Source organism: Lingula anatina, chromosome 8 (assembly GCF_051362555.1).
Source record: "Lingula anatina isolate TDL-2025a chromosome 8, LinAna3.0, whole genome shotgun sequence".
Lineage (NCBI taxonomy): Eukaryota > Metazoa > Brachiopoda > Lingulata > Lingulida > Lingulidae > Lingula > Lingula anatina.
Genome location: NC_141774.1, coordinates 8,542,601 through 8,570,236, shown reverse-complemented (window position 1 = coordinate 8,570,236; position 27,636 = coordinate 8,542,601). Strand labels below are relative to the sequence as shown.

At 39.6% G+C, this 27,636-nt stretch overlaps 3 protein-coding genes across 7 annotated transcripts; 2 read left to right on the top strand and 1 right to left on the bottom strand.

Annotated features, from left to right (window-relative positions):
* Window positions 1-1,175: 1,175 nt before the first annotated feature.
* On the bottom strand, window positions 1,176-7,763 carry LOC106166625 (uncharacterized). 2 transcript variants are annotated; one of them, XM_086994332.1, is made up of 3 exons: window positions 7,323-7,763; window positions 3,101-5,692; window positions 1,176-2,295 (listed from the first exon to the last, which is right to left on the bottom strand). In XM_086994332.1, exon 3 carries the CDS (start codon window positions 2,232-2,234, stop codon window positions 1,551-1,553), a length of 684 nt encoding a protein of 227 aa, XP_086850458.1. In that variant the 5' UTR covers window positions 2,235-2,295; window positions 3,101-5,692; window positions 7,323-7,763; the 3' UTR covers window positions 1,176-1,550. The 2 variants fall into 2 exon arrangements, with proteins under 2 accessions (XP_086850458.1, XP_013400718.1); XM_013545264.2 differs by having other exon boundaries at window positions 7,437-7,763.
* Window positions 7,764-10,134: 2,371 nt separating this feature from the next.
* Window positions 10,135-19,656, top strand: LOC106166604 (fibroblast growth factor receptor 3). 4 transcript variants are annotated; one of them, XM_086994248.1, is made up of 14 exons: window positions 10,135-10,465; window positions 12,055-12,209; window positions 12,866-13,097; window positions 14,137-14,310; window positions 14,637-14,819; window positions 15,178-15,296; window positions 15,775-15,828; window positions 15,956-16,154; window positions 16,431-16,532; window positions 17,138-17,310; window positions 17,464-17,586; window positions 18,007-18,118; window positions 18,615-18,711; window positions 19,002-19,656. In XM_086994248.1, exons 1-14 carry the CDS (start codon window positions 10,369-10,371, stop codon window positions 19,192-19,194), a joined length of 2,013 nt encoding a protein of 670 aa, XP_086850374.1. In that variant the 5' UTR covers window positions 10,135-10,368; the 3' UTR covers window positions 19,195-19,656. The 4 variants fall into 4 exon arrangements, with proteins under 4 accessions (XP_086850374.1, XP_086850373.1, XP_086850375.1 ...); XM_086994247.1 differs by having other exon boundaries at window positions 10,136-10,465; window positions 12,052-12,209; XM_086994249.1 differs by having other exon boundaries at window positions 10,138-10,465; window positions 12,052-12,209; window positions 15,775-15,822; window positions 15,986-16,154.
* Window positions 19,657-24,109: 4,453 nt separating this feature from the next.
* LOC147760311 (uncharacterized) lies at window positions 24,110-27,549 on the top strand. The gene is made up of 3 exons (XM_086994289.1): window positions 24,110-25,594; window positions 25,995-26,197; window positions 26,499-27,549. Exons 1-3 carry the CDS (start codon window positions 24,334-24,336, stop codon window positions 27,231-27,233), a joined length of 2,199 nt encoding a protein of 732 aa, XP_086850415.1. The 5' UTR covers window positions 24,110-24,333; the 3' UTR covers window positions 27,234-27,549.
* Window positions 27,550-27,636: the final 87 nt, after the last annotated feature.

Genomic DNA, 27,636 nt, shown 5'->3' with positions numbered 1-27,636 from the left:
GCGTATCTAACGCATTTTTTGCCCAAAGTGCATCTAACGCAATTTTCAAGACGTTTTAAAAGACGCAATCATCTTTCAACAACTTCTCCGTGTTCAAATTACTAAGTTGAGGAGCGAGTGTTCTCCATATTTTGTTACAATTTAAAAAACAGGAACAAACTTCATAACACTGTTTTTCGCCTAAGATAGGGCATCTGCTGGATTATGCAGAAAGGTATCATTTAAAGGGATAATAACTATTCGTATGAGATCTATATTTCACAATAAAAACATTGTGAATAACTCACAGAAATATAATATATTCTGTTTTACCACAAAAACAGCAGTTATAGCTATTATTCTGATATATGAGCTTGTCTTTAGACCACGTGACCTCCATTGATGGCTATACTCTGTTAAAATCTCTTATGAGATTTTAACAAAAAACCAAACTTTTTAGAAAAAAAAAACCAGGGACTAACTTTGAATGTAAAAATAGATTCATTAACCATTGGTAAGTATGGGAAAATTGTCGTTTACTCCAGGAAAATTCATTTTTTGGCCAAAACGAAGAGTTATTATCCCTTTAACATGTAGGCCCGACAGCCGTGTTGTATTTTGTTTTCGAGTGTTTCTATGTTGGGAAGAGAGTGTTTTCCATATGTTGCATTGGACATAAACCATACAGGAACAAACTTAAGGTTATTTTGTGACATAGACCCCATTCCCAGAGATTAGATCGATCTACTTTAGATCAACCTAACTCCCTGGGGGTTCACGCTAAATAGCTGTCAGCCGAGCGGGCACGAATGTTAATTACCCCCTTACAGCTTGTAGTAGGCGGGACGGATAATTTTAACCCGGATTATCTGACAGTTATCTAGTGAGACTCCCTGCCGGGATAGATCGATCTAAAAGCTCTGGGAATACGCCCATAAATTCTGCCATACAAGACAGACAGGTGTGTACAGGGGCCATCGTACTTTCGTATTTTTTGTGGTAGATCTTGAATTTCCCTCATTATATACGGCAAATACAGTTTAATTTTTAACACCATTTACCAGTGTTTGAGTTATCAATGTTGCTCCTACAAATAGGCAAAAAAAAGTGCTATGATATTTTGGCACGATTCTTTAAAGCAATATTTTTCTTTACCTTTAAACCCAAGAGTAAATAAAAAGGCACACAACTGAGAATTGAACATAGATTGGAAGCTGATTTATTCCCTGATTAAGCTTAAGTATCAGAAACAATCCCCCTATCAATGGGATAACAAAAGTGGAAGTAATAGTTTGTTCTTCTAAAAATTACATTGCCTCGCTTGCATGTACGTATACGAGCCTGTGTACCGTCTCTCTCTCTCTCTCTCTCTCACACACACACACACACACACATACACACACATACACACACACAGGTACTTGTATGCCTGCACGCACAAGCAACCCAAACTTGCAAAAAACTTCACTGCAATACACTTGTTTTCATTATATTTCAATAAGTATCGTCATTTTTGTAACATTCGCTAGTAGTTATATATACTACAGCGATAAAAATATATTAAAAAATTATTAAAAAGCCAATCCCTCGCACCACCGACTGTTCTGGCAAGGATCAGTAGTGTCTGATTGTGTTGTGAGAATCTCAACTACCGCAACTTCCTCTTCCTCGTCATTATCCTCCTCAAATGAGGAATTGTCAAAGGAGTTTTCGTGAGGAAGACTTGTGGTAAAACTGGTCTCCATAATGGGTTTACTGTAGTCATTTTTGCAGGAAACCTTCTTTGGCTTTAGTTTTCTCATGCGACGCTTAAGTCCCTTCACGAGTCCCTTTGAGGAAACTTTATTGCCACTTTTATTGCCGGGCAACTCCGTGGAGACCACCAAATTGTCCTGAGTGGATAATTCCTTGAGGCTCATTTCACTCCCACTGATGGCACTGGCGCGTGACAACACGTCACAACTCTGTGATCTCGTGACCCGAACATGTGACTGAGGTCGTGACCTCTGACCTGGTGTTGATGCCCTAGACTGAGGGCGGGCCTCGTCAGGATTATACTGGTACAGTTTGAAATTTGTTGTGTACGGTTTAGGCGGCTGCCAACTCGATTTTGGGGCGTAGGCCTTCACTTTGTCTTGTTTTTCAGGCAGGGTTAATTCTTTCTTGGCCGGGGCTTTTGCGGTCACAGGACGTACTGGACTAGTCACTAGGCTAGCCGTCTCGGAATCATTCATGTTTTCTCCAGTCTTGCACATTCTCAACTGTTTCAAGTAGTCTGACGATCTGCTGAATGTGTAATTGAGACTCAACAACTTTCTGAAAAAGAGAAAAATGAATTAGAATTAAACGACAAGCTTACACATATTTTTGGAAAAGCCTAATGTGCATGTAATGTTACTATCAGGCACCTGCTAGTGAAATAACTTAGCCAGTGCTTTTGTTTCAGTGACCTGGTCAACTGAAAACAACGTCAAAACAAAAGCCAATTAACCCGTATCCCCCATATTGATTGGTTGTCCCAGTAACACCAAACTGGCCGGCTGGTTTCACGCAATATTTATCTGTGGGATCAATAAAGATAACGTTAAAGGCACACAATCTATATAAAAGGGGAAATCTGAAAATTACAGTAATTTTCCCTATATCAGTGAGGTACCGGTATTCCCTATCCAAAGCCGTTGGTAAAAACTATCTGTAAACCGATTTTCGATTTTTAAATTTTCGCAAGGTTTTACTGTACTAGTACACAATATATGGTAGGCCTACTTATAAGCCTTTTGATACGAATTGTATACTGGGTATCCGTAGGCTGATATAGAGGGAGGGGCAGTTGCCTGATACTGCCTTTATTTTGTTATGGTTTATTTATAATTATATTATTATTATCTCCGCTACAGCGCAAAATAACTTTTCAATTCTCATTTGTCGGAATTTTAGTTGCTTTAAATCGTTTTGGTGCTGTACGGCATGCAGTACCTAAGCCTATAACATTAAAAAAAAACATTTTTATGATGGGAAAATAACAACATCTGAAAACACCGGCGAAGGATGATTGAATGAATGAATGAATGAATGAACACAAAACCCTATATCTTAAAACACGCGAAGTACATGTACCTACCTTAAAATGTAATTAAATTAGCTCACTTCTTCTCAATGTAATTCAGTATGTGAAATAATAGAAAAATATGTCCGTACTTCAAGTATTCCTAGCTCTCTCCCGGTCAATCACCTCGACTCAAAACATCACACCACATGCCTCACTTGCTTATAATACCTCCCAATGACTTGTTATTAAATTGTGTACCGTCTCCATGCAACGGCAACAACAACTACTACACGAGGTCTCTAACCTAATCGATTAAAGCCTAGATGGCGCTGTGGTTGCTACATTAAAAGTTCGGGGCACTCTTGTTTACGTGAGAGACTGAACTCTAGGGGGTGCCACAATCGGTCGTCCACTTTTGTTTGTTTGCTTACGTAGTCCTTTCATATTTAAATCAAGGACCATTAAAGGGCGTTTGATTGTATTCGAATCCTATCTAAACAACTTACCTGTGACGTTGAATCAGTTAAGTCCATAGTTTATTATGGAGACGACGGACTGTAGCAAATTTATATGTTTGGTTGTATAGTTATCAACGCAGTTGGCTAAAAACAGACAACTTAAACACTTTTCAGAATTAATCACTTTCTGATTGTTTGGCGGTGCCTGGAGATAGCTAGTGTTTGTACATGTATGATTGGGTATTTTGACGATTGTGTCGCTAGTTGTAGACACGCCGATAAAATAAAAGACAAAAATCAGTGGTTTAGTTTTGACCCAAAATGAATTGATTGACTTGATAATAAATAATTAAGGCGAGTGTTGTAGATTTTGTTTTGGATTCAGATTTGTTTTCTTACTCATAAAAATCAAATAAAGCATCCGAGAAAATAAAAACGTTTTTATTCACTAGGCCATCCTGCAGCCTACATGTATACTGTGCAGTTCTTTTCTTGAAAACGTTTATATTATTGATGTAATTTCGATATATCAAACACACAAAGACAGCAAAATATTTGTGTAAGATTTTAGTTTTTTTTTGACAAATGATATAATCATCTAACGCATGACGCATGATTATTATTTAAGATATTTGATTTTAGACACCATTCGGATATCATCTCAACACTTTTTTTCCTCCGATGACATCTCACTTTAATGCATGGGTAATATCACCATGCATATCCATATATTTTTAGAAAATATATAAACAAATCTTCAATGCACAAAAAAAAAATAAATAATAATAATAATAATAAAAAAGAAAAAAAAAGAAAAAACATTAATGTCATTCAATATGGCACATATGAAAATAGCATATTTCCGCATTTTATATATACATGTACACGTACAGTATACAATAATCGTATAATTTTGATTTTTGAAATTACCATTCCGTAAATATAGCCTACATTATATAAACTAATTTATTTTAGATATAATCCTCAAATTAGCATTTTAAATTGGAAGAAGAAAAAAAATAATTAAGCTGATATCTAATGAGAAAACATTTCCAAAGTACCAATAAGCTCTGGTACCATGAGAAAATCCAATCTCCATCATCCTTACACCGAAAGAGAGGAAAACAAAGAAAGAAAAAAAATAAGCGAGAGAGAAACTCTGGGGCCCATGGTTGCAAAAATTTGCCCCCTCCCCTTTTTTTTTTTTTTTTTTTTTTTTTTTTTTTTGACATGCCGTCATGCAGTTTGGAACAGTTTATCGGAGAACCCTTAGTTTTACTAATATTAGAAGTAGGGGGTGCCTAAGATTTGAAAAATAAATGACTCGCTTGTCTCCACAAATATAAAATATTAAAGGAGGGCAATGTTACTGTGGAATGCACAGGAATGCTAAAACCGTTTTTTGTCTCGCTTCAATTGTGTTTCTTTCTTCTCTCCCCCCCAATTTTCGCTTCAATTGTGTTTCTTTCTTCTCTCCCCCCTTTTTTTTTGGGGGGGGTGGGGGGGTGGGGAGGGGTACAACAGCTAAAGAATTACGTTTCAGCAGTGTATCCCCTGAATCCACTCCCACTGTTTTACTTTGGATCAGCTCAGAACGGGCACTCGTCAACGACTTTCGGATACCTAAATTTCCTTATACTTTTAGATATACTGTCCTTCGTTTTCTTATGAATAATTATTTCTTGCACAGCTGGCTTAGGCCGGGGCACTGCCACCGCCACAGGTCTGACGTCACTGGAGGTCGCTTCCGGTTCCGTTGACCCTGACGTCACTCCCGCCCCATCCTCCGCTACATCTTCCGCTGTGTCCTGGGGTTGGGGCTGGGGTCGCTTATATTTCTCCGGTCTTTCGTTCGGATCGTACTGTCTTATTTCAAAATCTGTGCCGTAATCATTTACTTTGAATTTGCTGTGTTTATCGGTGTAAGTTGAGGGCTCAAAGTTCTCTAGAGTGGTCGTTCCATCGTATGGCTTTTTCGTCCCTTTACCTTTTCCTTTACCTTCGTTATCAGTACTCGAACTCGCCTCCGGATCGGCGTTGGACGGTCCTGGGACGGCGTCATCGCCAGTGTCGTCTTCATCTTCATCCCGGTGTCTTTCGTTTGGCGGTTGGGTGGACATACCAGTATCTGTTTAGTACTGGCCAGGCCTACTGTTATGACCAGTAACGTAATGTCCAGTACCGTACGTTGTCTTTGGTTCAAAATCTACAATGAAAAGAAAATCGTAATGTGGTGTTTATAGACAAATGTGATCATATTTACCTTTAAATTATCAGGTATAAAATTCCTAAAATTAAAAAAAAAAACAAAAAAAAAAAAAAAAAAAAAAAACAAATTAAAGAAGAGATTTTAATCTTGATCCCATGATGCACAACTGTAGGCCTACTACATGTGTTACGTGATAGGCCTATGTGATTAATTACTCTGGCATATCTGTAGATATCACTCACATGTGTGCGCTTATTCATAAACTGATATTTAATAATATTTGCCATTTATTTGATGAGAGATGTGAAGAAAAGTGTATTCGAATTGTGACATCCCAATATTAAGTTTGTAGCAATAAAGAGCTAGCATTAAGGCAACTGTTAACAAAACATGCATGTTCCAGTGCAAGCCGTGTGGAAACAAAGCATGTTTGGATGGAATGACGGATCTGGGGAGGTTCGGTATCACGTACAACAGCACCCCCCCCTCCCGCGTCACTTCACTCCACCCCCACCCCACCCCTCTAAAACCACCCTAATCTACCCTCTACCAGGAACACAGATTGATTTTTCACTAGATATTCACATATATGTCTCTGGTTAAATTCACGGTTATTCTCTGTATCTGAGAAAATGTCCAAATAATAATAATAATAACTGGTAGAGGGTAACCCCGATCCATGTTAATTTTCCCATTGCCTCCTAATGAGCGACGCCATTTGTCTTTATGTACACACAACCCAGGTATGCTGATACGGCACACCTGGTTAAATTTCAATTTCATTGTACCTCTGAGTTAAGACTATTTGCTCAAGGCGCCCTTCTTAATGACACACAGAAACGCTGGCGTGTGGTTGCTTTTTACAGAGAAAAAAGCACCCTGAGTTTCTAGTATTAATACACTGAAGAGGTGAGTTAACAGGGATTTGTAAAACGCAGGGTACACAGCAACGGAAAATGACGATGAAAAGAAAACCATACTAACTGGAGAGCGTTCCAAGAGCGAAGGCCTCCACCAAGAAAAAGAAATAAATATTCATAAAATATTTGGAGACCCGGATTCTTTGCACAAAATTTCCTCTGTGGCTCTAGTATAGGGTTGTGTATAAGCATGAATCTTAATTCAGAGTTAATAAGTTAGAAAGGTGGGGGGGGGGGGGGGGGGGGGGGGGGGGGGGGGGGAGGGGGGGCAGGGGGGAAGGGGGGGCATCCATTTTTTTCTCTCCGCCCTCTCCGTTTTCCTTATTTCTTTCCACCTAAATAACTATCCTGAAAATGCCACCTTAAGTTTTGAATAACTATTTTGTACCGTTCTTTTTTTTAAAAGATATTTTGTTCACTTATTGAGAGACCCGCCCATCCCGTTGAAAACATCACTAGTCGCTAGCAGAGGTAAATAGAAAAGCATATAATGAGAAAGGTGCTATATATAGACATCACTGATGGGTTTAACAAAAGGTTTATCCGAAGATTCGTGAAGCTCTTTGTGACGACCCTGTATACGCTCGACGTCAGACGAAAAAGGTTTTGTTAATTCCAGGTTCTAGGTGTGGCTTTTAATAAACTAAATACAGTGCGGATTGGTGCTCCAGTCTTAGCATTACGAGTGTACAATTTAACTCACCTACCTTACTAAAACCGAACTATCAAATCAAAGTGGTTTATTTCATCCGCACTCACTTCCCTTACTAAAACAGTACTGTCAAATCAGAGTGGGTTATTTCATCCGCAAGTGCGATTACCGTCATCGCCATTCAGGGTCCATTCGAAGATCTGACTGCAGCTTGAGGAAGTATTAATGACCTCTCTTCTATTTGACTGGTCACCCTATATTCTTCCCTACTTTGAATTAGTATACCAATGCTCTGTGCCCAGTATTTGGTCGTACTAGTACATGTAAGTGTGTGTGTAAATACAAAACATAAGTGCCCGCATTGCAAGGTGCCTTAAAACCGGAACAGTTTGTTCTCACGGCTGTTTTTCTATAGCAGCTAAGCTTAAAGTCACACACAAATACAAACACGGGTGAGCGCCTTCGCCACACAAGAGATATCGTATTGTGATTGAAAACCCTATTCACATCAACACCGATTGCTTTATTTGACTTTAAATGCGCGTGCGAGATTATTGGATTGGATAAGGGAAGTGCGATAGTGGAGCTGGAGCCGCTTTCGTAAAGCAATCATTCGTCATTTTTTTTCGTTACAGTTAAGCTATTGTTGTGTTCAATTCCAATGGGTTTTTCCTAGAAAATCGCGGCTGATGGATCTTGGTCTATGCGGAGAGAGAGAGAGAGAGAGGGGGGGGGGGGGGAGAGAGAGAGAGAGAGAGAGAGAGAGAGAGAGAGGCGGAGAGAATTATGTCTGGGACAGATCGCGCCGTTGGCGAAGGCATATTGCATTTTTACGTGTCACACCAACCGCAATAAATTCACCACATTTATCATATATTAATTCATTGTAATGATTTAATTAGTAAAAAAGTATATTGTGTATATGAGGTGTGTCGCAGCATGACGATTCGATCCTTCATCAAGAGCATATACGCCTTAAACGTATATAAATAATCATAACACTGGAGACAATAAAAAGCCTATTTTAACCCATAATTATTATTTTTCACATATCTAAATGTTATTTTCCCGCTATGGTTCGCTGACCTTTCATTGAAAAGGGACGAACTACTTACGCTGAAATAGATTATGTTGATAAATTTACACCATCTCGTGACTAAAACATGTCATGTTTTAAACATAAATCCGGAATAATTGTCACAACAACATCAATCACAGGGTCTACTAAGGCTGCGTTCACAACCAAGTTGATCCGAGGACTAACTGATCCGAGGACATATCGGGACATATCTGGTGACTGAATCAACTTGTGGCCTTGGTAGAGGGTTGTCTTCCAAAGGGGGACAGGTAGTAAGGCCATGACATCGGGACTATCCTTATACAAAAGTTATGGACACAAAAAATAAATGTCTTTTTTTTGGGGGGGGGTGGGGGGGGGGTGGGGGGGGGTTGTCCACAGTGTTTTGAATAAAATGTTTTTCAAATGGGAAGCTTGGCCATGATTTTTGAAAAACATAATACTAATATTAATTTCGTAAATACATATTGGATGTTGCAGTTATAATATTTTCAATGTAATTTATAAATGTTAGATTGTTTTGATTGAAATTTCTCTATTTGGGCCTACATTAAGTTTGGAGGAATGCCCTGAAATATTTTAAGAATTTTTATTATAAGACGAAAGGGAACACGAAGGCGTATCACGTTGCCGCACATATAGGTGACATAGCTGCTATTGATGTTGTTTTTATTAACATTTTTAAGTAGGTAATAAAGAAACTTTGAACGTGACACTTTCAAGCCATACATACATACATACACACATATCATTTACAGTCACTACTGCCTCTTTTTACTAGCTAGATGCCCCAGATATTTGTACCCAGCTTAGTCGACAATATGTTAATACCTGAGACATAGCTGCCTGGAATTTAAGACGTTGTATAAATTCCAGACACCTTAGAAGTATTGTCTGTGCATAAAATCGAACTCTCAAGGCTGACGCCTACTAAATAACGCACATTTAGACCCCGTTCCCACATAATATAGATCGATCTATCCCTGTGGGGAACTATCCCTGTGGGGAGTCTCACTAGATTACTATTACCGCTTAAATGTCCGTCCCGCCTACTAAAAGCTGTAAGGGGGTAATTAACTACCGTGCTCGCTCGGCTGGCAGCAATTTAGCGTGAACCCCCAGGGAGTAAGGTCTATCTAGATGGATCAATCTAAATCTCTGGGAATGCATGCACTCTTAGGGGTCATTCTTCACAGATCGATCCAACTCTACGGGCACTCTCGCTGAATGCAATCCGATGAACAGATTAACACGCGTCCTCTTGTTTTTAACGTACTCGAATAATCACCACCTTTTCTGTATTCTGATTAAAGTCAGATAGTTTCTTGGGGGGGGGGGGGGTGAGTCCTAAGATTGTGTTCAGATTCAAACAATTTACCAGTTGGATCGATCCGCTAAATTGTATTCAGTGTTATCAGCTTAATTGATCTTAATTGTCTGACATGCCTCCCCGAGTAGCTAGTTAATTAGTTAATTAGTTAATTACCCTCTAGCTACTCGAGGCGTGTCAGATATTTAACCCGATTACAGTGATTGCACTTAGCGAGAATCTGCCGCAGAGTTGGGTCGGTCCATCTAGCACGATGGGTTTATCTGAACGCTCCCTTAGATAGTTGTCATTTTCTCTTGCCTTTTAAAAAAACTGACCACAGCTACCTGTACCCCAGTGTGTCGTAAACGGACACACGGTGGACATTAACATGCCTTTTACATGCGAGACCCACTATAATATGCGGAAGTGACTGCATCAGTGGTCTTCCAGTATAACGACGGTGCAGCTCCTGTTTAAATTAAGACTTGGCCTATTCTCTCAGCTGCATCCGGGACGAAAAACACTTAAGCATTTAAAACTCTGTTTTAATCTTTATTCATGGATGTGTGCGTTAAAGAACACACCGGCTGTCCTGGCGTACTTTGAGAACTCGTGAGCCACGGGATACTTTCCAATGAGTTACTGGTACATACATACATAAACTTCAACAGTCAGTATTAATCAGTATTAACGGTTTTAAGAACACACAGGATGAGGCTCAGAGACATCTCGAAGGGACTAGTGGAGAGATCGTCACAACGTATTGTTTTATATGTACTGCTTGTTCTGAGTTTTGTCGGGAGGAACGGTGAGTAGTCGAGCCACGTGTGTCAGGTATACCCCCTAACAGGGCCACGCTCACAGATTGATTTACGTACAAGATATTGACTGATATGTCTCTCACTAATTATGTGAAGTGTTTCGAGAATTGTGTCATGAATTAGCCAGAGACATAGCTGTGAATATCTGGTGGGAAATGAACCTGTGAGCCTAGTAGGTAGAAAGCATGTGTCGGGTCTTACACCCCATTTCCATAGATTAGATCGACCTACTTTAGATCGACCTAACTCCCTGGGGGTTCCCGCTAAATAGCTGTCAACCGGGCGGACACGAAAGTTAATTAACCCCTTACAGCTTGTAGTAGGACATTTAAGTCGGATTATCTGAAAGTAATCTAGTGAGACTCCCCGCGGGGATAGATCGATCTAAAATCTATGGGAATAGAGCCTTAGGCCAGCCGAAAGAAGTTCTTTATGTGTAAAAATGGACCTTTTCATTTGCTATACAGTTTATCAACATATCTGGTGGGAAATCAATCTGTGGACTTAGTTGGTAGGAAGTATATACTGTATATGTGTCAGGTCATGTGCCAGCAAAAGAGTTCTTTATGTGTAAAAATAGACCTTTTAATTTGCTTGCTATACAGTTTAATGGCACACATAAATGTTGATTCAGAATATGCTTTTATCTATCCAAAGGGCGACCGCTTGGAAGGGGGGGGGGTCCAGCACCCCTATTGCCTAGGGGACAGTGTGTGGTCTCTTCTCTTCATCAGTCTTTACAAAAAAACTGTCTAACGCAAACAAATGCTTGTACTGTCCTGCATACAACGTTGGGTGGCAGATTAGGTTTGCTTTGTTTTTCTTAATCTCCGACTTAGGACAAAAAATAAAGTCTGGATGCATCAGTTTGGTTAAGAAGGAGATGGGTGGTGGTCGAAGGGCATTGGAGGGGGTAGTGGGATACAGTGATTTAGTTTGATTTCCACCCCCTCTGCCCCCATGCGTCATCACCACCACGTCCTGCGTGTTAAGTTTCATCTTTTATCTTGTTTTCCGATCAGAGTGTCACGAAGAGCCCACATATATACAGTCAGTATTCTTTCACATCCGCTTCTACTACACAAACGACAATAAGTATTACTTACACATTTGCGCGTGTCAACCGATGCATTTGATTTTTTCCTTAACAGAGCATCCGCCTACGAAGGAGGCAACATTTGGTTTCCATCGGTTTTTTTTTTTTTTTTTTTTTTTTGTCTGTGTGTTTGCTGTGATAGGTTTCACAAACTCCTGTAGACTACTTTTTGAAGACGGTGTCTTGTATAAGGTTTCATCATCTTTAAGAAACTATAACAATAACAATAATAATGTTTATTGAGCACTAAATGTGTACATGAATTGACATTTGCAGGCTCATTAATCTACGCAGAGTAGTATATAAATGCATACAATAAATAAGTATATTAAATAGGGGAATATCACAACATGACATATTTGTACAAATCGGCATTAAGATGTTCTTTCAAAAAAATCGTTTAACTTTTTTATACAGTCCCTTGCATAAAATATGACATTCTTTGTTAAGTTGTGCTTTCACTTTGCTTACTTTCAGCAGTTCACGGAAGTTGTACTTCGATGTCCAAGGAAAATTGTTATCAGCTTACCAACAGATTCAGTATCCATGGTAAAGATTTAACAAACCAAACTTATGATGCGATATTGGGAGAATCCGTCCCGATGTACTGTGAGGTTTGGCAGAATAGCACGATCGTGAGTGTTTGATTTCTTCGTTATTATGTCCAATGTTTCTTGTTGGATATTACATATTAAGCCCCTGTTTTCTGGGTGTGCGAACGCTCTCTCTCTCCCTCTCTCTCTCTCTCTCTCTCTCCGTTGGGGTTTTGACAATATTTGACAGTCCTCATTTTATTCATACATCACTGTTACTGGTCTTTAAATATGGCAGGCATTTCTTTTCTTGCATAGTTTTCAGAGGGGGGCTTAATTTGTTCTCGGTGTTTTACGGGCTTAAGGTAGACTTAGAATTAAGATTGTATTGTATCCAAAGTTAAGATTTTAATTATCTAATTTAAATGTTGTATGCATGTAACTTGACAGGTTTATTTTGTATCTTTCCCCTCCTACCCTGTTCTCCCCCCCCCCTTCACACTTTTTCCGTCCCTTCCCCACTTACGCTGCGTCTGTCTCTCTCTCTCTCTCCATCTCTCTCTCACACACACACAGGTCTAAGAATACAAGTAATTTCAAACCACTCTCTTTCTCTCTCTCACGACTATACGTGGTTTCAAACCTCTCTCTCTCTCTCTCTCTCTGACACATACACACACACACACACACACACACACACCCCCGACGTAGTTTCAAACCACAGAGCATAAATTCAACCCAATATTCCACTCCCACAGACTGAAGACCAAGTGAACATCTACATTTACAAAAACGCCACCGAGTACTCAAGGCGGTATGGGGTCGCGAGAGGGAGGCTCATCTCATGCGAGAAGGACCACTGTACCTATACGTATTCCAAGATAGTTAACGCCAGTCCGACGGACGCTGGCGTCTACACGTGTTACGGCGCAGGCTATGGAAGCGCCAACGTCCTATCTATTGTCGGGAACATTACGCTTAACGTAGCAGGTAAGACTACTTAGGCGTTTACTCAATCTAGCGGTATATTTCAGGGATAAAACATGTACCGGTACACTTTGACAATAGCCTGGTTAATATAGTGAAGAATATCATATCGGCTGTAGTCATTTAATAATAATAATAATAATAATAATAATAATAATAACTTCAAGAGCAAAAGAAGATGAACTAGACTGCAACTGGCTTAAGCCAGTGGCGGAGGATTCCCCTGCAAAAAAGGTGTGGAAAAGCTCTTACAAGGTCATGTGAAGGTCACAGGTTAAATTTGACCCCATATTCTGAAACAGCATGTGCAAATTTTGGGGGGGGGGGGGGGGGTCAACAAAACATCACTTTTAGCCAACTTCAATATTTCTCCATGAAATAGCCAAATGACCTTGAAAATGAGGGTCAAGGTCAAATTTGACATTTGATTTGGGGGTTTTGGGTATATGTTTGGGGTAGTTTACTATAGCATGCTATGACCAAAAACCAGTGTTTCATGGAGAAATTGCCAAACTCACGATTTCTGCAATGTCATAAATATTTAAAAATCTATATTTAAAAAAGTAATTAGGCAGTCGCCACCCAAGTACGGCTAACCTTAGATAAATATATAGGGCATCATTTGCCACTATGATCGGGGCTCTGGGCCTTCCGGTTTTTGAGATCTCGGAAACAAACCTTTTTTGAGCCCGTTTGGCCATTAGCAACCTTGACCTTGACCTAATTGCATAAAAGTAGGTCATTATCTGTGGGTTCACCTCAGTATCACCGGCCATAAGGCCCTTAGCCATATGGCTTATACTTTAGGCCTAATGGCAATTTCAAATTTTACAAATTTTGCCTTTAAAAGCCCCTGTGACCTTGAAAAGTAGGTCAAGGGCACTGAAACTGGTTCTGTGGCATATTCTTGCCATAGGCTACCTATGACAATTATTTCAGATTTTTTGCGAAAAAAAACACGCGGAAAGAATAATAATACTACCAAAAACAATAGTATTCCCCTATGGGGAATCCTAATAAAATATTACATTTTACTTTATAGCAATATCTCCCCTAAATTTAACTGGACCTTGGCCGGAGACTGCCCAAGGACAGGAGACTGACCAGGTCACTTTCCATTGTAATGGGACAGGCTATCCCAGGCCGCGTTACCACTGGGTGAAGGGTGGTGTAGAGATATTACGCAACTCAAGTCACACTGTAATTACTGACACAGGTAATACCATTTTACAGGTCTCTCTCTCTCTCTCTCTCTCTCTCTGCTCCATCCTTTCTTCTGAAATTTCTTCTATGCGTCCTTTCTTTCTTCCCTCTTTTACCCCTCCTCCTCCTATTCTCCTCCTAGTCTCTCTCTCTCTCTCTCTCTCTCTCTCTCTTTTATTCAAGCCATCATTGCATGTCTTTTTTTTCCCTTTAGTTCCTCTCGGTTTGCTTTTATTTTATTTTCTTTCTTACTGTCTTAAATTGATTATGGGTGCAAAATTGCAATTACGGCATTTCCCCTGCATCCTGTCCCATGCTTTAGTGCATGTTCCCTTTTAGGAACGTTGACCATTGTAAACGTAACGCTTGAAGACGCCGGAAACTATTCATGCACGGTCCATAACAGACTAATGAACCTCACGTCCGACCACAGCACGTCTTTTACGGTGGCGCCTCTACCGGTGCTAGGGCTAAACGACAGTGATAATTTTAAACAATATCGCGCCGATGCAAGTAAGCAAGGTAAGGGGGTATTTTAAGTGAATAAAGTTTCAGAATAGTTTACTTTTTTATTTTTCCCCCAAAGGTTCTCATTTATCAAAATATATATGTGAAAACATAGTCGTAAAATGTAATTAATAGCTGCCAATTTATTTTTTATTCTCTACATGTACATTTAGGCATGCAAATTAAATGCTAGAAATCAAATGCTTTATTTCATTAAGCTGTAACGGGGAGTATGAAAAGCCAAGTACAACTGAAACATTAAATGCCGAAATCAGCTGAAAACTATTGTATTGCATTTTTTTTCATAAGTTAGATTAATACAAGCAGTATTTGATACGTTCAGTGTATTTTTAAAATTACTGTATTTATTCAGATGAAGCTGCAGACGGGATTATTGCCGCCAGTGCATCAACGGCCGCAGTTGTAATACTGATCATCCTAATAATCGCGGCAGTGACACTGAAGTTGCGGGGTTTCAGAAGAAACTTGAAAGTAAATATTTTTCCTGAATATTGGCGGAACCTCTTCATGTAGATGGGGTTGGGGTTTTATGGCACTTTCGATTTTCACTTTTTACCAATGTCAGCAACGTCTATTGCAAATGCTTTTTTTACACGGGAGGAAGTTGCATCTTTTACCAGCTTGCGTGTGCCATCCGGAACAGAAATATCTTTAAATTTAAGTGAAATATAATGTTCAGGGGCGGATTTAGGGCGTCTTCTGGGTGTTCCGGAAGACGGTCAGATTTTCATGTTTACATTGGCGGGTATCTAATATTTTTTGTCGGAAGACGGTCAAAAAATGGAGGATGGATTAACAAAGATAATTTGGAAGACTGTCTTTGGATCCGCCCCTTATGTTTTATTCCTGGTATATTTAAAATGTTGAGTGTAAGTCTTCAAACAATTGCGATTCAAATAATTCGTCCGCATACTAAGAAAGTATTGAAGTACATTTCTCCATATTACAGTACGAAGTGGAAGAAGAAGGTTCCATGCATTATGATGACGTCGGTGCTGCAAATGTAAGTAAAGATTTTTTTTATTTTGAAGGTTCGCATATGAAAAACAAAAAAACAAAAACAAAACAAAACAGGCGCATAGAAATTACACAGTTTTAGGACAGATCTTGTGTTTTTTATATCATTTTAGAATAACCTACAGAAGGTACTAATATTTCAGTTAGCTTATACCAACGTGGCAGACGACGCGAAGTGGGAGACGCCCCGGGAAAAGGTCGCTTTGCTGGACGTGGTCGGAGAAGGGGCGTTTGGTCAGGTGGTCAAGGCGGAAATGGCCGGAAAGGAGCCGGAAGATGCAGCAACTACGGTGGCTGTTAAAATGGCCAAAGGTGAAAGTGCTTACATGGCGACAAGATGCAGTTTTATTACCTATCTTTTTGAAAATAATATCTCATCTTAGATATACAGAGACAGAGTTCAATTGTTCTTCATTATTCATTTGTAATAAATTTAAGCAAATATTCATTTTACAAACAGATAATTTTGTGACGTACATTATCTGAAAATCAATAATAAATACATTTAGTTGAATTAAGAAAGTAATTATCGTAAGAATTAAGCACATAGTCTAAACTTATTTTCTACTTTCATCCTTTTTATCCCAGATGAGGCTGATAAGAAGGACTTACTGAATGAGTTAAAGGTGATGAAGATCATAATTCCACATCCTAACGTAGTCCGTCTCCTCGGCTGCTGCACAGAGAACGGTAAGAGTAAAAATACCCTACTCGCCTAAATTTGTTGGCGTAGAGACCCATCTTTACCGTGAATTATTTCGCTGTTATTTAATTATGTTTTTCTAATTGGATGTGACGTAGAAGAACTACTACTAATTATTATTATTATTTTTATTATTATTAGTATTATTAATTACGCGCCGTTGCGTTGAGTACACTTGTATGCTGTTGCCTTAGACGTGACAATCTGTATGCAAGTTATGGTATTCTGCAATTTTGGTTAATGTCTTTTTCTTAAAGATATCCTTTACGCTTTTCAAAATGCACAAAACTCATATTCTATGTTTAAATATCCTGCTTATCTCCCAATCCACGTCTTTTATACGACGAAAACCCTAAAAATGTACTTGAAGTCGATTTTTGTTCTGAATTGCCCGTTTAACTGAATCATTAGAAACAGTGCAAGACATCGAATATCAAAGACAGGGCCTGTTGAGCAACGATTCGTGAATAAGAGAAAAAATTAGATATTTCTCTTGGAAAATTCAATTTCGTGTGACAATTCCGTACGAATTATTTTTAATAGGTAACGAGTTGACGTTGTATCTATGAAATACATTATCGTTTTTCTTCAGATCCAGTCTTGGTCATCATAGAATTCATGCCGCATGGCAACTTGCTGAGCGTCCTCCAGAAGAGCCAAGTTCCACAGGGCAATGTCCCTCCCGAAGACGCTTTAACCGAAACAGAACTTTTGTCTTTTGGGTGTCAGGTAGCAAGCGGAATGGCGTTCTTGGACGAGTTAAAGGTAACGACGTTATACCTTAACGGCTTGATAATTATACGATCTAAAACGTTAATTAAGCTGTTTTCGGATTTTGTTATTCATCACAGAATACAAAAAAGTTTGTAGAAAAATATAATTACATAATTAACTTAATGTATCGTTTTTATATTCAAGCTTCTCCACCGAGATCTGGCAGCTAGAAACGTTCTTGTCGGTGAAGGCAAAACCTGCAAGATATCCGACTTTGGCCTTGCAAGGGACATCATAGACAGCCATATGTATGTGAAGAAATCTCAGGTATAGGCCTACATATCAATGTCCAAGAGAATAAAAAAGAGGTCTGATCAATGCCAATATGCTATGGAATCATGTTTCACTTTGGGCATAATATACTAGTAGACGGTCATCTAATAGAAACTGTAATGTTAGGAAATACATTCAGTTGATTAAAATATGAGTAGGTTTTATATAGGTATAAGTATGTGAAGATTTTATATAGATAATGAAGATTTTATATATTTATAAATTTTAATATATATCAATATTACTTGAAGTTTATATTTTGAATACCTGCAGTTTGTTTGTACATGAAAGATACTGAACATGCATTTTATGAAAGTGCAGGTCAACTTTTTATATTTGCCGCGTGGCATTTTTCTTAAATGCTCCAATTCCTTTTCCGTCGCTTAAAACTACCTTTCACTTTCCTCCTTGTAGGCTCGTGTGCCTATAAAATGGATGGCGCCCGAGTCCATTTTCCGCAGCGAGTACACGAACAAGAGCGACGTCTGGTCGTTTGGGGTGTTGCTGTGGGAGATTATGACCCGAGGTGAGAATTGCAATCAGCCCTACGGGAGCATTCAGATAAACACATCGTTCTGGTTGGAACGGTCCAACTCTGCTGGAGCTCATGCTGAGTGCAATCAGCTTAACTGAATGACAAGCCTCCTGGAACAACTAGTCAAAAGTTAGTTACCCCTTAGCTGGTCGAGGAGGCGTGTCAGACAATAAAGTTGATGCCACTGATTACACTTAGCGAGAGTCCCCCGCATATTTGGACTGACTCAGCTAGTATGATATGTCTGTCTGAATGTTCCTTAAGACATGATTGTCCTTCAGAAAGTATAATACAAATGTCCAGTGTATTGACGTTTCATGCAGTTTGTCAAGCGCTTTTTTAAAATGTTTATTCCTACATATACTTACTGTCTGCAGCGCAGCATAACAGTCCATATTTCTTCTTCTAAATCGTAATATATTTGTTAAAGATTTTACTGAAATGGATATTTTAGTCATTCATGCTTTTATGAATGTCTTTCAAAAAGGACAAGTGCCATATCCAGGACTTGGGGCGATAGATGTCGCTCGTGCAATACAGAGAGGTCTTCGTATGCAGTGTCCAACAGGATGTAGACCTCAGATGTGAGTTAAACCCTCTTTCTACCTCCCAAATCTCTCTCTCTCTCTCTCTCTCTCTTTCACACACACACACACACACACACACTCACACACATGAGCACGCGTGCACGCACATATCCATTCTATTTTTTTCTTTATATATCAAGCTCCTCTCCTCCCTCTCTCTCTCTCTCTCTCTCTCTCTCTCTCACACACACACACACAGAAACACACACGCACGTGCATGCACAAACACACAAACACACACACATCAACATTCAATGATTCCAACTCTGTATTCATATATTCACCAGCTATGCCATCATGAGAGACTGCTGGCAGCCACAACCAGAGGACCGACCGCTGTTCAAAGACGTGGAAGAGAGACTGAAAGTCGTATTACAAGCCACGGAGAATGCCGATGAGGACAACCTGCAATGTCCACCTAACAATCCCGCTGTCGATTACGTCCGTCACGAAGATCTGATCCCCTGTGTGCAGGGGTGAATGAGAATGATGACGTCATTACTTACGATATTCTCGGGATTATAACGATTAATATAGACATGGTTATTCAGAGTACACAATATAATGCAGGGTCCTTTAATTTGTCTGTCTACCTGTCTGCCTATCTCAATATCCGCGTTACTGCCTGTCTGTCTGTCTGTCTAACAGTAGATTTTTCTCCACATTAAAGAGCTTACATTTTTTGCTCAAAGTGCATGCATGATATTAAAACGGGTGCTTCTCTAATATCACTTCATGACAAATAATTATAGAAGCCTGAAACAAGTGTACTGGTCAGTATTAGGCGTTTATGACGTAACCTGTAAGACATTTTTTATGTTGAAGTCTGAATGAGATGCTTGTGCCGTAAGGGTATTTTCAGTATTGACGTTTATTTGAGTTGCTTGTGACGTAAGATAATTTTCTTTGTTGACGTCTGAATAAATTGCTAATGCACGGGAATTTTCTGTGTTGATGTACGAATGAGTTGCTTATGACGTCAGACAAAACTTTAAGTGCTGACGTAAAACACAAAAGTCAATAAACTTGCGCTTTACAGAAAATTAATAGCACAATTAGGAAGGTCACACCTGACGCATTGAAAAGAGAAATCTACACATTTATATACATCTCAATTATCAATTGTATATTTCATTGGTCTACAAAACGCATCACATTGTATCCGCAAATAACAGTTCGAATTATCTATAAATTTCTTATCGTAGCTTATCAAAAAGATACCCGCACTAACATCATCACTGAACGTAGTCACGGAGTTAAATTTGACAAAATATACCATTCTGAATTGATAGTGTTTCTGCGTGTGTTAATAACAACAATAATAATTATAATAACAAGAGGAAGAATAGGAGAGTTTTTTTTCTGGATTCTGATTACTCCTGACAAAATGAACATTTAATTTTATCTTTGTCTTATCTAATACTGATACCGAAACTGTAACGTGAAACGTTTATACCAGTATATGGGTTACAAGCATACCGGAATCGACGGGCACTGTTTGGAGATTTGTACAGTAGTTCTATTCAAAACGTTACGTCATTGTGAGGAACTGCTCTTTTGTGTAGAGAGACCTCTTTCTGTGGACGGCAAAAAAGGAAAGAGTCAGCGTGACCAGGTTAACTCTTTATAAATTGATCTCAGCATCAATATGTCTTCGATGAAAATAACGACTTTGTTATACATGTGCTTCTCTGGTCTATCAGCAGGAGTCTTGGGCAATCCATTGGTAAACAGTAGTCAGAATAGCGGCTACATACGTTTTAAGTCAGTTAAAGAGGGCACGTATACAGTATACATGACGTCATCGGTTACGCAAATCACTGAACGATATGGAAGGCAACGTGACGTTAGCACTGCAATTGATAGCAACCAAAGCAAGCAAGTCACCAGGAAATTACACTACAAGCCGCGAGAGGTTCTGGGACCGACAACCATTGTAGGGTCGCATTCCGGATATCATACTCATAATCAAAGTGACGTCACGGCAGGTTCTATCACTAACTGCACTATGCCGCGGTCCTTAGCGACTGGAGCAAACCATGGCGTAGTTGTAACCAGAAGAATAGCTCGGTTTTTGATTTATTCGTTAGGAATCGTCTTCAATCTTCTCTCAATTGCCGTATTCTGCCGAGGAACATTGCGTCACACTACAACTTGCAACTTCATGATCTCTGTGTCTATAGCGGACACGGTGCTACTCTTGGACGGTTTTATGTTTTTGTTGGAGTATGACGTAGACGTTGACGTCATATCTCCCAATCCAGCTCTGTGTAAAACGGCTCTGTTCGTGTTCTACTCCGCGCCAGAGTACAGCGGGCTGATCTTAACCGTAATGAGCGCAGAGAGATTTGTCAAAGTGAGGTTCCCCATCAAGGCGAGCACACTATGCACCATGAGGAAAACCAGAGGGATAATTATCGGTGTCTCAGTGGCTGTATTATTTATCAATTCACCCGTGCTCTTTACCGATCTACTTTACGAATATATACCGGAGTGCAACACCACGATATGTTGGAACTTTCTCGTCTACGAGGCCAGGCCGGTCGGAAGTCACGGTATACTGTCATATTATGCTTACATCCACAAGTGGCTTTCGTCAACTTTGTATTGGATCATACCTCTGACGTCACTTCCGGTTATAAACTTTCTCATAATCCACGAGACCAGCAAGGCGACCGAAAGAATAAGAAGTCAATCTGAGCCAGCTGAGGGAAAAGTTACCGGGCAGCACAGCACGGCGAACCACAAAACGCCCACTCTTGATTCGCGAGAGAGAAGCCAGAGGCAAGTCACGCGGATGCTCCTCGTCGTAACGTTTGCTTACGTCATTCTTGTGACGCCAATTAATCTTCTTAACACGGGGGTCATCAATTTGTGGGACACGACGCAAAACGTCGCTCGTCAGTGGGTGTTTACGGTATCCGTTCTTCTCTTTTATATCAACCACTCAATTAATTTCTGGCTGTACTGCTTCAGCGCGCCAAAATACCGACACGAGTTTTTTGAAATGGTTTATTTTGCAAAAAGACGCTGTGCGACCTTGTGGACCAGGCTGCCCAAGATCTCGACGAGAACACGCGAGGGTATATCACGGAGCATGGACAGTGTGGACAGTGTGAGTCACAGCACCTCCAGCTCTGACGCTCACGCCACACACATTGAATTATCTATTCGGTCTCAGTCTGTCTTGGCACGTGATGTTGAGCTAAGCAGGTCACGTGATGCTAAGTCCATGACGTCATCTGGTCTTAATACCCTGAGTAACAAACTGAGACAAGTCCCATCAGCTCTGATGAACGCCGCGTTGCCAAGAGAGCGCAGTCGGTCCGTCATCGCCCAAAATGACATGTCTACTCATATTGTTTCTAATATGTCTTCCGCCTCTCTTGAAAGCATGGGGATTCAGCCTCCTGCTCAAAATGACCATGATTCACAAGTTACTTCACTCCGTTGTCCAGATCTCGGTGTAAATGGACGAGAAAAAAGAGAATTAGATGTGGTTGACGTGGGTGATTTCAAAAACAGTGACATGGTTTCAAGTGTGAGCAGCCATTTCATGGTGAATGAGGTTGAAGCAAACGTGCACCCAGAGCAAAGCAGACGGAGCCACGTGACTTTCTCAGTAAGTGACGATTACGATACTATGGGAACTGAAGTATAAAGACAATTTACAGTTAAGGATTTATATATTTTCATCGTAACTATGTTAATTCCTTAATAAAAACCAACAATAGATATTCTGAATAAAGATATTACCTGAGCAATATTCCTGTATCCTTCTTGTGGTTCTTAAATAAAAGCGACGTCTCAGTTTAAAAACGTATAAAAAGATAATAGGTTTCCGGTTAATGTATTATTATGTTTTTTTTTTTTTTTTTTTTTTTTTTTTTTTTTTTTTTTTTTTGGGGGGGGGGGTTGCATGGAAGGGAAAAATTGAAGGGGAGGGGCCAAGGATGTCCCTTAGTGTGCCATACGTGAATACCTATGCGACCGTCATGAATTTGAGATCAGAGAGTTTTGACAGTCAATCAGGTGAAGTCGACCATTTCTGTCGTAACCAACCGTCATATTAATGGTGCATTTGTCTTAAATAAAAGAAAATAATAAATTAATTTCTACTCTGCCCCGTATAAATGTTTTTTGTTGTATTTGAGACAAATCAATAAGCGTGGTTGAATCATGGCGTTCTTTCATTTTATTTTAAGTTACAAGGAGAACACATTCACCTGCAATAAAGTGCATGTGAATAATCGACAGACATTGCCTTATTCATACCGAAACTGATGTAAGTCTAAAAATGTCCAGGCTTGTCCAACTAAATCTTCAAATAAGTGAAGATATGAGACAAGACTTAAAAAACCAATGCACTGATTTTTTAAACTTCAGTAGAAGCGCTCTGCATTCTATCATATGTCAGTTACAAGGGCAGAATGCTCATAACGATGTGCTAGAACATAGAGTGTGTATACGTGCGCGCATATTGACGCGTACCAATGACGAAGCAAGGGTGCAATGGGCATTCGCTTTTGCTGCTCTCCTAAATTATTTTCTCTTAATACGGATGCAAACCGAACTTAACACCTCTGATCTCTAATGTTGATAACCTGGAAATCATAATAATAACAATAAACTTTGGTCGATGCCCTCATTGTCACGGTACTTGAACGCTACTGGGTCAGATGAGAGACGGATGATTATTTCTATTTCGGTCCGATAAATTATAATCTAATCCAATGGTATACAAGGGGTGGCACTTCATTTTTATATTCCTATCACACTGCAACAAATTAAATGCCGTTCAGCTTCGCTGATAATCACAATTACCTCAGTTTCAGTTTTTGTTATTTGGCTTAAACAGCAAGTCAACAAATAACTACGATTAACACTGCCTTTACTTTATCTAAACCTTATTGCATTCTTTAAGTTTATAAAACAAATTATCGGTAATCAGACAAATATCTTTTTATTTTTATATTTATTTTCATTTTTTCAGGTTTTTATTTTTTAAATCCTTATGGCAAATAAATAAATAAATTAATAAAATGTTTAAAAAATAAACCCATTGCCTTATAACTTGATACATGCAAATTAATTAAAAACAGCGATACAATCGACCTAAAATTCACTAATTGACGCTAAATCGCGAGGATCTTTTTTTTTTCAGTGCATAAATCACAAGTGCCACCCCTGGGCTCAGAATAAAACCGCAAATGTTCCACCATAATCGTAAACCTAGTCCTGGTGCCTTTATTCTCTGATTGGTTATTTGAACCAGGGGAAGGTTCAACACACTCTAACCCATAACTGTATTTTCAAAAGATGGCTCACCGGATGGCTTTTGCTTTTATTGGCTGGTGCTCTCTGATAATGTCACTCTAGTTATTGTTGCAATTGGCTTTGTCTATTTGGTGATAACCTGTGGTTAGATATTCTGCATATACGTACGTGTATGTACAACTGAGTGTTCAGAGACGCCACCACGTAACGTGACTTGTTAAAAAGGGGACACTTTTAGAGCATAAACGTACCAGCTGGCGTCTTGAGACTAGCGGATTGGCAAGAGGCCCCACCGTGCAAAGAGCACGCAAACCACGGCAAACCTGCTTGGCGTTGGAGACAATGGTTCGACTGTTACGAACTGGGTTCGCTTCATTTCAGGCCAGCCTCGCGTCAGTGGCGTCATTGGCCGTCTTGGCGGTCTTTTTGTTCGTGTTATGGGTTCCAGGACCACAATTTGTCGACGCCGTAGGGGAAGTGGTATCTAGCACCGACCACGTAGACCAGACGCCTGCCTTCAAAATGGTGAACTCCCCTAATGATTGTAAGAACAATCAAATTAATCAAACTGGTGTAAATGTAAGTGAAAAGGACAGAGACACAAACTTCGAGCATGAAAAGTGTTTCCCAGGAAAATTTAAGCAAATAGACAACTTCAAATCTGGAGAAATGGCAATAAGGTTTGTTCAAATTCCAACGTCAAGACAAGCTGGCGCCCCTTCAAATAACCTGCAACTACGAGGAGTGAAGCATGTTGGAAAATTTGTTGGAAAAGTTGCAAGAAACAAGGTACCAAAATTCCAATCCTATAGACTTAACTACCGCTACGAAATAGAAAGCAGCTTTACTCGAGAGATTCATAAAAGACTACGCAGAAACTTAGTTTGGGAAGACGATATCACCCAACCAGATACATTTTATTACACGGAGGGTTCAGACTTTCAGCAGACGACACTGCGCTCCATCCATAACAGCACTTCCGAACATGAAAACTCAACGGCAACTCCTGGTAACTGTTCTATGCCAATATTATCCTTAGAGAACGGTGGTATAAAATTGACAATGTACACAAAACGAATCGTGGAAGTGGCAACCAAAATCCGCTACTTTGGTCGTCTTGTCATTTACTTCTCCGGTTTAGTATTCAACTCCTTAGCCATCGCCGTCTTCTGCCGTAAAACGTTGCGCAATACTACAATGTGCATCTTCATGATCGGCGTCAGCGTGGCCGACATCGCCGTCCTCATCGTCGGCATACTTTTCTTCTTCGAGTACGAGACGCCGACGGCGGTGATGTCGACAGGGGAGGTCCAGTGTCGCTCAGCGGCCTTTGCCATGACCGTAGCCTCCGAGTTAAGCGGGACGCTGCTCACACTCATGAGCATAGAGCGACTATTGAGGATCAAATTCCCCACGAGGGCGTTGATATATTACCACTTCACGGCCAGGAATACCCGGATTCTCATTATAATTGTATCATTGGTCATGGTTATGATAAACATCCCACTGCTGTTTTCCAGAGTTAATATTGAAGATAACTGCCGCCTGAGACAAGTCTGTTGGAATATCTTCCACTATTCGCCGGATCATCTTTCGCGGATTGGTAAATATAACATAGTTATATCTTTACTCTCACTGTTATTCAATAAATATATCTTAAGCATGTAGCTAGACAATACGTTCAGAATTTCTGGATGCTTTTGTAATAACTTTAAGGATTAAATATAACTGATAATAAGTGAATTCAAATCTGCGTGTAAAAAAGCCGTTCGTATTTTGCATATCCTTTACTTCGTTTTCTCATATATTTTTAAAAAACTGAATGATTATGACAATTCATTCAGCTAATATGTTAAATATACATTAGAAATTGATTTGCTTTGAGCTTTTATTGTAATTACTTCACATAAAATTTTGTAATCTTCAACTTCAAAAACAAATACAGTAATCTGAAACAACTTTTAAATTGAAAACTAATTTTCATAATTTATTTTCCCGCCAAGATCGCTATATCCAGGGCGCCAACAAATGGGCGTATGCTGTAATTAGTTGGATGATCCCAGTGGTGGCGCTCCCTATCGTCAACGGCATGATCATCTGGGAAACGAATAAAATCCATAGGCGGCGCAAGCAACAGGTTGCTAAATCAAGACTAAGTGGCGAAAAATCTTCTTTTATTCGAATTATGGACAAGAATCAAAGACAGGTGTGTAAGATTAAATTTTGCCCTTTTCTTACTGTAAAATCCAAGGTTTAAAAAACGTTTTTTATTATAAATTTACTTTTTAATCGCTTTCTCAAAAATTATGAATTATCTTTATTTCGTCTCACAGCCTATTTACTTCCATATACTTTTAAATAACGCCGTCGTGCGCGTCTGCCTATTGACATTTATTGCAATAGGTTTATGTATCCTATTCATTACTTTTTGGTGTGATGCTGTATTTCTTGGGCGAATAATACGTATTATTAGTCCAAATTTATGTTTTTAAATGATATCATTCAAGGTCCAGCGCATGCTCCTTGTGGTTACCTTCAGCTTCCTGTTTCTAACCACGCCCCTTAATGTTTTCATGCTGGACATCGTGGAGTGGTGGAAGTCACATGACGAACGCCATCAGGTGGCGCTGACGATCACATTCACTGTTTCAGTGCTGCTTTTCTACCTCAACCACGCCATGAACTTTTGGTTCTACTGCATCAGCGCCAGTAAGTACAGAAGGGAGTTTTTGAACATGGTGAAAACAGTAAGGAAGATTCGAAAAATGAGTCAACGTTTCTCAAAGAGACACAGTACAACACTGGATCTCACGCAGACCCCGGCGCCTGTATCTCGCCGCCGTGTTGGCGACTCTGGCGAGGCAGAGACAGATCCGACGGATGAGAGGGAATCCGGTTTTGGGGGAACACGGAGCGATGTCCCGTCTTGTTCAAGTGTTCTGAGCGCCAATAGGATTCACAAGCGGGTGTCACCAGCTCCATCTAGCGGAAGTCGCCTTTCTTTTGCCTCACGAAAAACGACATCTGCAAATAGCAATGTTGCTGCGTTTGTTATTCCGGAATTTTTAGACGAAAAAAGCACCAACAGGATTCACAAGCGGGTGTCGCCAGCTCCATCTAGCGGAAGTCGCGTTTCTTTTGCCTCACGAAAAACGAAATCTGCAAATAGCAATGTTGCTGTGTTTGTAATTCCGGAATCTTTAGACGAAAAAAGCTTAGAAACAGAAATCGGATGTAATTAAAGTGTATTAAAAGTGAAGCAGATGATTTTTGTAATGAACGAAAGCGAGTAAATATATTTATCACTTAATTGGATTTGCCATTTTAAGACAATAATATATTTGAATAAATTAACTGATAAAACATAAAAAAGTGAAAGCGAGTACATTGTACACAGTGAGAGGATGCAGGATGTTTCGCCTCAGTCGACATTTATCAAAACAATTATAAATAGGATTTTAAAGATATTTTTTATTAAAATATCTTTAATTATTATTTTTTATTTAAAAGTTTTTCATGGAAAAATGCAATGAGAATCTTTTATGGAGGAATTTCTCTCCCACAGCAATTTGCTTTAAAGTAATTGTTTTCAAGCCTGAGCCAGGGGTCCCCAAAGCTTTTGGAAACTGCACACACAGTTTGTGT

Excerpts from the sequence above, each read along its gene's own strand:
- LOC106166625 (XM_086994332.1), bottom strand. The coding sequence starts at position 2,234 with ATGTGCAAGACTGGAGAAAACATGAATGATTCCGAGACGGCTAGCCTA.
- LOC106166604 (XM_086994247.1), top strand. The coding sequence starts at position 10,369 with ATGAGGCTCAGAGACATCTCGAAGGGACTAGTGGAGAGATCGTCACAA. Across the intron at positions 14,311-14,636 it reads CACTGTAATTACTGACACAG|GAACGTTGACCATTGTAAAC; the intron begins GTAATACCATTT and ends GTTCCCTTTTAG. Across the intron at positions 17,587-18,006 it reads TGTATGTGAAGAAATCTCAG|GCTCGTGTGCCTATAAAATG; the intron begins GTATAGGCCTAC and ends TCCTCCTTGTAG.
- LOC147760311 (XM_086994289.1), top strand. The coding sequence starts at position 24,334 with ATGGTTCGACTGTTACGAACTGGGTTCGCTTCATTTCAGGCCAGCCTC. Across the intron at positions 25,595-25,994 it reads GGATCATCTTTCGCGGATTG|ATCGCTATATCCAGGGCGCC; the intron begins GTAAATATAACA and ends TTTCCCGCCAAG. Across the intron at positions 26,198-26,498 it reads TGGACAAGAATCAAAGACAG|GTCCAGCGCATGCTCCTTGT; the intron begins GTGTGTAAGATT and ends ATATCATTCAAG.